General features: G+C 39.6%; 1 protein-coding gene across 1 annotated transcript; it reads left to right on the forward strand.

Annotated features, from left to right (window-relative positions):
* The first annotated feature begins 1457 nt into the window (after nucleotides 1-1457).
* LOC142761369 (germ cell nuclear acidic protein-like) lies at nucleotides 1458-9715 on the forward strand. The gene is made up of 11 exons (XM_075864555.1): nucleotides 1458-1578; nucleotides 2405-2486; nucleotides 3644-3686; nucleotides 3928-4001; nucleotides 4090-4206; nucleotides 5687-5732; nucleotides 5909-6053; nucleotides 6809-6938; nucleotides 7051-7258; nucleotides 7762-8018; nucleotides 8798-9715. Coding segments are annotated over exons 1-11 (1185 nt in total). The 5' UTR covers nucleotides 1458-1497; the 3' UTR covers nucleotides 8800-9715.
* The last annotated feature ends 279 nt before the right edge of the window (nucleotides 9716-9994 follow it).

Raw genomic sequence — 9994 nt, forward strand, 5'->3', positions numbered from 1 at the left:
ATCTCCCTCACCTCGAATATATCAGAAGAACTGCTGGGAGCAACTGTGGAACTAGAAGTCTTGCTGTAGCGGTTCAGGACCACTGGCTTCAGGAGGGACACATGGAAGGAGTTAGGGATTCTGAGGGTAGGAGGCAGCCGGCAGCTTATAGGAGACAGGGTTTATCTGTTGCAGAATCTCGAAAGGATCAAGGAACCTGGGAGCAAAATTGTATGAGGGTACCTTCAAGCAAATGTTCAGTGAGGACAGCCAGACTTTAGTCCCCGGAAGATACTGAGGCGGCTCTCTTCTCCTGATCTCCCGATTGCTTTATAATAATACACTGCAATGCTTCTTTATTGCATCCTTGGCCCCTAATAGGTATACTAAGATGGCCATAGCAATTGATCAGCTTCCTGCAACCTATAGGCTGAGAGATGGAACTTAGATGCAGGGGTCGCTATTGACCGAGGCATCTAAGGAGTTAAACGGCACTGATCAGACGTTGCAGCAGAATATCTTGTACTGAATTTTGTTGTTTCTGTACAAGTTAAATAAAAACCTGCGCCATTTTTGCTCCCAACAAACTAGTGGCAAAAAAGTATGCTCCACTATCCCACTATATTAATCTAAGTGGTATATATATATATATATACATATATATATATATATATATATATATATATATATATATATATATATATATATATGGTACAAAAAATAGGCAGCACTCCTTTCATATAAAGGTGAAAGAAGAGGGTACTTTATTGTCCCATAAGTAGCAACGTTTCAGCTCCTTCCTCTGGAGCCTTTCTCAAGCTTAAGAAAGGCTCCAGAGGAAGGAGCTCTACTTATGGGACAATAAAGTACCCTCTTCTTTCACCTTTATATGAACGGAGTGCTGCCTATTTTTTGTGCCGGACATTATTGCGATTTTGGTCTGCACCCCTTGGCTTTCACCCAAACAATACCAGTGCTGCTGGATCCTATTTGGCTACATATATATATATATATATATATATATATATATATATATATATACCATAGAACAGAATAACGGCACAAGGACTTCCAGCTGACAGCTTGAGTAAGGTTCTGTGACGATATATATAGATAGATAGATAGATAGATAGATGGATAGATGGATGGATGGATGGATGGATGGATGGATGGATGGATGGATGGATGGATGGATAGATAGATAGATAGATAGATAGATAGATAGATAGATAGATAGATAGATAGATAGATAGATAGATAGATAGATAGAGATTTATAACTATATATATATATATATGTATATATATATTCATATAATAACATATATGTAATAGTATCAGAATATCAATGTCACATGACACATCTAGGGATGTTCCTATAATGAAGTCACAATATCAATGTCATGTTGATGATGTCACAATATAACAGACAGTTCTAAATGCCACGTTATAGATAATCCCACTGAGGGTGATTGAAGGCGTTATAGAGTGAGGATTGTGATTTGCTGTCATTGTGAAAATGGCTAAAAAAAAGCGTTTTGAACGCATCATTGTTCTGTCCGATTCAGAGGACGTTAGTAGTGACGAGGATTTACATCAGGTGAGCCGCCACTTCCCTAAAATGCCACTATTTTGGACTGGGCCAAGTGCCCCATGTCTTTCTGCTGCTAGCTTGTATATGAAATGCACTTGCCAACCATCCATGAATACATGGACAGTCCATAAAAATAGTAGACCTTGTATACCAGGTTCTTATCAATACATTGTAGGAGATAAGTGGTACTATTCTATTGTCGGGGGAGCTATAACTAGTTGGGAACTACAGTGAGTGCTATGTCTGGATCCCCTACAGATAAGCTATGTACAGGGGGTTCTTCTGCTGGGACTTCCAGCGATCAGCTATAATTTATGGGGGAACCCAGCAGCAAGTGTTTAGTTCCCCTCCAGCGCCACCATAGCTTGCCTTACAACTTCCCAAAATATATTTAAGCCCTGCATGCTAGGCCACCAATACATATTATTTTATAGGGCAGGGGTGTATCTATAAGTGGTGTGAAGTTACTGTCATAGTCACAGAAGAACCCCTGCCACATAAGAAGACACCTGTATTATAAATGGCACATGATAGATGGGGGGTCCAGTTACAGATTTTGCATTGAGACTCAGGAACTTCAAGTTACACCTCGGTTACAAGGTTACCAAAAACATAAAATATGATCATTCCTAACCTGATGTAATGCCGTGCCCTCAGCCATAACTTACTCATATACTTCTAGTACAGAGAGAGGGAAGATGAAAAGTGACATCCTGTATTAGTGGCTATTAGTTACTATTAGTTACTCATTTCTAGTGATCGTTCTGTATATTATGTACGCTGCTCTGCTGTTTGTCGTGCATACATTGGATTGCTCCTTTTCTTTTTTTAGCCTCGTCCCAGAAAGAAACCAAGACTTCCAAATCAAGAACAGGAAGGTGGTTTCAATACCGGGCTAACACCCCGCCAACCAGGTACTGCGCTCCTATTCACTACAGTCTCTGTACACTGATATGTCACTCTACAAGAATCAAAATATCCAGTTATAAATCCCACTATTCAGTCTTCACGATCACTATTCTGCAGTCTGGGCCCCTGGACCGGGATCTAGTCATATTTCTTGTTAAACTCAAAAGCGGGACTTCACATTTATTACTGAATATCTTTCTGGGAAAGATGAATAACAGGCATTACTCACAGAGTAAATCAGCAAACTTTCCCAGCCTGGTTATACAGGGATATACCCACCCACCCCGGATCTCTGTAAAACTTGGTAGTATTGTGATTACTGCAGCTCATGAATATTGAGGATTACTTAGCGTGCGCTATGTAGTCCTCGATATTCATGAGCTGAGGCCTAGCCCCGCCTACCCACTGCTGATTGGCAGGTAGTTCTCCCTATGCACAGTATGGGAGAAAGCTGTCAATCAGCAGCTGGTGGGCGGGGCTAGTAGCTGCCGCTCATGAATACAGCCTGCAGGAGAAAAAGTGATTTTTTTATAAAAACTACTGATCATTAACAAGTAAGTAATACAGAGTTGGAATCAGGGTCTCTGGCACTACTTTATACTGTCCTTAGATAGAGCAGCATATAGCTGGTGACAGATTCTCTTTGAAGTGTGGCCTACTTGTTGGGCGAAGTCTAAAACACATTAAAAGGGACATATTGGAAAATCTCCTATTCATTATATGATACTTCACTTTTTACAATGGATGAGATTTAGAATAAGATGTCTCAGTGATCATCTAGAGACCAAGACCAGGATTTCTTGGTAGACTGGGATGTGTGTTAAAGGGGTTTGTCTGGAATTAAAAATAAGAAGGCCAAGGGATAGCACCAAATAATAAAAGAAGCATTACTTACCTTTTGAATCCCCCGCTGGTCCCCGCTGGTCCCCGCTGGTCCCCACTAGTCTTTGATTGCTGAGCTACATGTCATCACGACGACACAAGTAACCACGGCAGCCACCGCTGAGGCCAGTGGCTTTTTTTTATTATTTTCCGCCATTTTCCCTCTTGGCCTGTTTTACTTGATCCCGGACAACGCCATTAAGCCCTGTTTATTTTCTTTTAATAAGTGCTATTATTCATGATGAAAAGCTAATATATAAATGTTACCTTTCTTTATCAGATATAAATACACCGCTACCATCATCAAGCAATGACATCTACAGGTAGGATAATAACACATCTTCTCCAATGCTGAACTCAGGTCCCATTAGGAGACATTTCTATTGAGGACAACCAGCGTCCATTATCCAGGCTTCATATAAGATCCTGGTGGCTTGTGGGCTCTGTATTACTTTATATTCCCTGATCTACTGCTATTGACAATTTTATCCAGTTAATACGAGTTTTGAGGTCCTAATATTAGAATTTTCCCCACTCATTATATGTCTATATTTATTTCTACAGATCCAACAATGTCATTGTGATTTCTGATGATGATGATGATGATTTTAGAAGCGAGGAAACACCAATTCGCAAAAGTAAGATGTCATTTGCTGTGTTTTATAGATACAATCTAGATTTATGTTATTGGACATAGTACATTGTTCATTTCTCTGTTATTCTCAGGACTCAGGACTTCTGATACAGAAGCTACTGATGCCTCTAAGCAGTGGGAATCTCCAGTGGTCAGTGACAGCGATGACGATGACTGCGTAATAATAACACCAACAACTGCTGTCACGGGTCAGTGCCAATAACTTTTCTATGGACGACATCAATTTAAGTACAACATCAATGACATCAAAGTGTAACCAGACTTGTAAAATATATTTTGATGTGTAGTGAAAGCCAAAGGTCTATCTGCTGGGAATCCTATTCTCTTATTAGTTTCTTATACTAGCCATGTTTATTCATATTCTTGCTTAAAACTTAAAATGGAGTCAGTCACTGAGACACATCCCCTACAATCATGGCCTCTTCAAGGTGCCAGAATAGAGAAGAGCTAAAATGACCCAAAAAAGTGATGATCATGGGCCAAAATGCAAAAGTAGAATGCCACAAAGCCTACCGGATGGTGATACACCTACACATAGTCTTGCTAGCACTTCTGACGCTAGTATGCGCCATTTACATTAAACACATGCTACATTTCACACCAAGATCAGCATATCAGGGGGTAGGGTGCAAGTGCCCCTGCAAGCTTGTCTATATTACAGCTTTACAGAGGTCCTTCCCAGTGATGTGTAGTGAAAGCCAAAGGGTCTATCTGCTGGGAATCCTATTCTCTTATTAGTTTCTTATACTAGCCATGTTTATTCATATTCTTGCTTAAAACTTAAAATGGAGTCAGTCACTGAGACACATCCCCTACAATCATGGCCTCTTCAACGTGCCAGAATAGAGAAGAGCTAAAATAGTCTAATAAAGTGATGATCTGGAGCCAGGATGGGAATACATCTAGACATAGTCTTGCTAGTGCTTACTGCCGCTAGTATGTACTGTTTACAATGAACACATGCTAGATTTCACACCAAGATCAGCATATCAGGGGGTAGGGTGCAAGTGCCCCTGCAAGCTTGTCTATATTACAGCTTTACAGAGGTCCTTCCTAGTGGCAGATAACCTTTTATTGATCAAGAGCCCCTGTAAGTAGCTACTACCCTACCTGTAGACATTATTATTTATGTACGTTTTCTCATTTGTTACGTTTAATTAAAATGCCTCTTTAGCCATTTAACACAGAATGATGTAAATATATGTCACCTGCAGGGTGTAGTTGCCGCAGAACGACATACATGTACGCCATTGTGTGCAGGCATAGTATCTGTGTCCATGCGATCTCCGTGGGTACCTGACTGTGACTGAGATAACTTTGATCCCGGCATCTAGTTGGTTAGGCAGAGGGAGGGTGGACATGACAACTAAACTTAGATTGCTGGATCCTGCATCAGAGACACACAGGACCAGCTTTCAGCCGAGCCGTCAGTTCAGATGACAAGACGGCCGCGGCTTTGACAAAAGATACAGCTTTTATGTATAGAGGATACATAGAAGTTTGATCGTAAACATTTTTTTTAATTAAAGTACATTTTTAAATCACCTAAAACAAATAAATTGGGGTTCAAAGGTATACATGGCCTTTAAGGGGTTAATATAAACCTTCCAATGTTGATTCTATCTTACATTTTGGAAAAGATTTTCACTGCTGCATATTTCTATACAGATAAAGACCCTGTTGAATATCTTGAGGACCCCACTTCAGAGGAAAGGTGAGTTATATGCAGATTCATGTTTCCGTAGGGGAGGTGTACTTTGTTGCCAAGCTTCCCCCTGTCAGAATCTATGGCTGCTATATGTCATACCCCTATGGCAGATACAACAGTTACTCATATTGTCCCTCTATTAGGTGATCAAAGTTCGATATATGATCTTTTATTTCTTTCAGGAGACCTAAATGTAACATCCATAACTGTTTTATCGAGGACATAACATCATCCACATCCCCTTACATGAGTCAGTTCCAGGCGACCAAACAGGAGCTGGTAACACGACTGTACAAGCTATACAACCAGACCGTGTTTAACAACCAGGTATCGTATTGTCAATCTCTGGGTTACACATGCAGACGTACGTTTTCTCATTGTGAACTCTCTTCATGATATTTCTTAGAGGTAGAGAAGAGTTATCCCTTGTGTCTAGCCCTACCGGAGGATCTACTGATACTCCGATGGACAAATCCGACCTTTTCTTTAGCATATGGAAGAAATCTGGAGTTCCCAATACAAATAGAGGGCATAGAAGCTCCATCATGGCTGTAACCAATGTATTTTGTTTTGCATTTTCCACATTAACTATAGCCAACTTAAAGGTGTATTCCACTTAAATTTATCTTATGACGTATTATTGTCTACAAAAGCTATGAGTCGATTCTCCAATGATTTCCAAGAGAAAGTGCTATAGGACACACTACTGTAAATCTCTGACCATTTCCACAAATCTCCAGAAGCCTCTATTAGTTTGGCCAGAGATGTAGCTACTTCTGTTTAAAAATCCCTGTAATCTGTGCAAGAGGCCTACCATGCATGGACGAAGATTTATGAGATTTAACTATATTGTCTTGATTTTGGAAGAAAAATGTCTTTCAAGTGATTTTTAGATATCATTATAGGTAAAATCTGCTCATCACACAGTCACCGTGTATTAGCTTTGGTTTCAGAAGGTTGTAAAAAACTCAGATGGGAAGTAAGTCACAACCGAGACATTTAAGCAGCTCGGAGATGTGACTGCATTTAGCTCTGTGCTTGATAGATCTTAATGTTTTTTATTTTTCCAACTGCTCCTTTAGCTTCCTGATAAATTACAAATAACCTGGAGTAAAAGACTGACTGCGACATCTGCTCGGTGTTGTAATGTACAGGGGGATGTAAATCAATATTCCAAGATTGAGATCTCTGAAAAAGTCTGTGACTCTGCAGGTAAGTTTCATAATATGTAAAAAAAAAAAAATGACGACTGCTTTCGAATGTCAATATTTGATAGAAAATCTTTTAATACCTATTGAAATTATATTATTTTTTTTATCTTTAGATCGCGTTAGAGATGCATTAATACACGAAATGTGTCATGCTGCCTGCTGGCTCATCAATGGAGTGCAAAAAGATGGACATGGCAAATTGTGGAAGTCCTATGCTCAAAGTGTCACCCGTGTCCACCCTGAGCTACCACCGGTGAACATATACCACACCTATGACATCAATTATAAATTCAACTACGTGTGCGAATGGTGTCTTAACCGGTAAGTTGATATTTCATTTTCATGTACCTATAAAGACTCACAAATTATAGAATGACTTCAGACTGATACTTTTGGTATTATGTATCTTTGGCCATTTACTACAGATTCAGCAGAGCTGTCATTATACTTTTTTTCTACACTATAGCAGACTTAGGTAATTTATCAATAAATGCCAATTTTTGGGAGTAATTGCATTAAGAAATGGAATTGACATAAATGCCATATTTATGAAGCAATGACATGGTTTTGGCATCCATGACAGTAGGGTCTGGTGTTTTTGGCCTCCATATTTAGATATTTATTTTTATGTTAGAATATACAGAGGAAAGTAAATCTATAGGTATATACTGTCTTCACTCAAACACATTGAGGCATCTTCCATTCGGTTATCAAGCAATCTTTTATGAAATGGCCATATAATATAAGTATAAATCCATGTCCATCTTATAATGTCTGGTATTCCTGACCAATTCCTGTCTGCTAACCACTTTCTGTCTCCATAGAGTGGGACGTTTCACAAGTCTTAAAGACGAGAGAGCACATTGCCGTTTCTGTGGGGGCAGACTGCTCTTAATGAACACCACCGAAAATGAGGACATGCCATCTACCAGTCATCACACTCCATACTCACAGACATTCAGAGAGAACTGCAGTGCAGCCAAAAGAACAGCATCTGGAATAAACCATCAAAAACCAATGCAGAGACTCAATAGTGGATGTTCTATCAAACGGAAGCGATCTGCTCCTTCCGTTATCAAATGTAAGTATCTATGTTCTTCATGATTAAAGTTGTTTAGCAAGATTATACACCAAGGGGCTTTGCAGGAAAGGCTTCTGACGACATATAGTTACTGACAGATGTGTCCTCCCTGACTTTCCCTCTAAATCCGACATAACCCAAGATGTTAAACAAACGTATATACCTCTGAAAGATGCCTCAGAACGATACCATCCATCAACCATTTGAGCCCATAGACTCCCATGTTAAAAAAACATATATGACACCATCCAGTAACAAAACATATATGTTAAACGTATACTTTTTTAACATAGTAAGCCATGAGCTGTGGATGGCTGACAGATGGTAGCTATCAGAGTCATCTGTTAGCCATCTGTTGTCCGTAGACTCCCATGTAAAAAAACCCCGTTTTTTTACTGATGGCGCGAGATTGTATTGAATTGGTATCATAACAAATTGTATAACACAATGCAATTAAAGGAAAAGTAAGGGAGGACACATCTATAGGTAACCAGACAATCTGCTCTCCAGGCTGTATCCGTGTTAAATTTCTGGTAGAGGACATGTCTCTCACGGTCATTGGAGGAACTTTTTAAGCTTAAAGTCAGTATTAAAAAAATAATAAGAAAGGAGCAAAGGAAAAAGTATAATTTGCACCATTTATTTTGTTTTGACTTTTTCCAACTGGGATATAATCTATCAAAATTATCATATGCAATGTTTTCAATTATTAAATATACAGTATAAAATATAAATGTTATTTATTACACTAAATTCATTCTAATTATTAATATTCACAGAATACCATCAATAATGCGCCTCTTCTTCTGGTACTAAAACCTCTGCACCAGGCCTGCATCCTATACCAAGGCTTTTCATTTGTGGCTCCATCAAACACCATAGACAGCATGGCTTTATCACCAGTTATGCTGGCAACAACTGTGGACACATATCTTCATGGACAGTTGTTATGTGAGTCCACATCACGCCTGGAAAATAAAACATGGATGCCAACGATAGGCCAATAGCAGTAGAGGAAGAAGAGCATGCCCAGGAGCCAAAAAAAAAAAAGTTCTATCAATATACGTACGACTCATACCATCAAGGATTTACCTCTTCTTCTGGAACTAGAGATCCTGCACCAGGCCTGCGTCCTACACCAAGGCTTTTCATTTGTGGCTCCATCAAACACCATAGACAGCATGGCTTTATCACCAGTTATGCTGGAAACAACTGTGGGCAAATATCTTCATGGATAGTTGTTATGTGAGTCCACATCACGCCTGGAAAATAAAACGTGGATGGCAACTATAGGCCAATAGCAGTAGAGGAAGAAGAGCATGCCCAGGAGGCAAAAAAAAAGTTCTATCAATATATGACTCATACCATCAAGGATGTACCTCTTCTTCTGGAACTAGAGATCCTGCACCAGGCCTGCTTCCTATACCAAGGCTTGTCATTTGTGGCTCCATCAAACACCATAGACAGCATGGCTTTATCACCAGTTATGCTGGAAACAACTGTGAACAAATATCTTCATGGACGATTGTTATGTGAGTCCACATCACACCTGGAAAACCAAACATGGATGCCAACTATAGGCCAAAAGCAGTAGAAGAAGAAGAGTATGCTCAGGAAATAAGGAGCACTTCAAGCAGGGAGCTAACTTTATTGTTCCCTGTCCCCATAATCTTTCCTAACCCCCACCCAAAAAAAAACTCCCTAAAAAAATAAATACAAAAAATCACTTTAGTCTTCTTTTTTATTCTCATCCTGGGACCAGTGGCTTCCTTCTCTTCAGCAATCAAGCCAACACCCTTTAGCACCTTTACATAATGCCTAATAACCAGGGTTGTACTGGTTCAGCAGAGTACCAGAGGATCCTCTTGTAGGTCAGGTTCTGACACTAGTCTGGCCCACTAGTGTCCAGCAGAAGATAAGCCAATCACCTGCCAATGGGGACTATTTCTTATGGAATCATCCACAAATAACCTATT

This window comes from Rhinoderma darwinii, chromosome 4 (genome assembly GCF_050947455.1).
Source record: "Rhinoderma darwinii isolate aRhiDar2 chromosome 4, aRhiDar2.hap1, whole genome shotgun sequence".
Lineage (NCBI taxonomy): Eukaryota > Metazoa > Chordata > Amphibia > Anura > Rhinodermatidae > Rhinoderma > Rhinoderma darwinii.

Excerpts from the sequence above, each read along its gene's own strand:
- LOC142761369 (XM_075864555.1), top strand. The coding sequence starts at position 1,498 with ATGGCTAAAAAAAAGCGTTTTGAACGCATCATTGTTCTGTCCGATTCA. Across the intron at positions 4,207-5,686 it reads ACCAACAACTGCTGTCACGG|ATAAAGACCCTGTTGAATAT; the intron begins GTCAGTGCCAAT and ends ATTTCTATACAG. Across the intron at positions 6,054-6,808 it reads AGACCGTGTTTAACAACCAG|CTTCCTGATAAATTACAAAT; the intron begins GTATCGTATTGT and ends CTGCTCCTTTAG.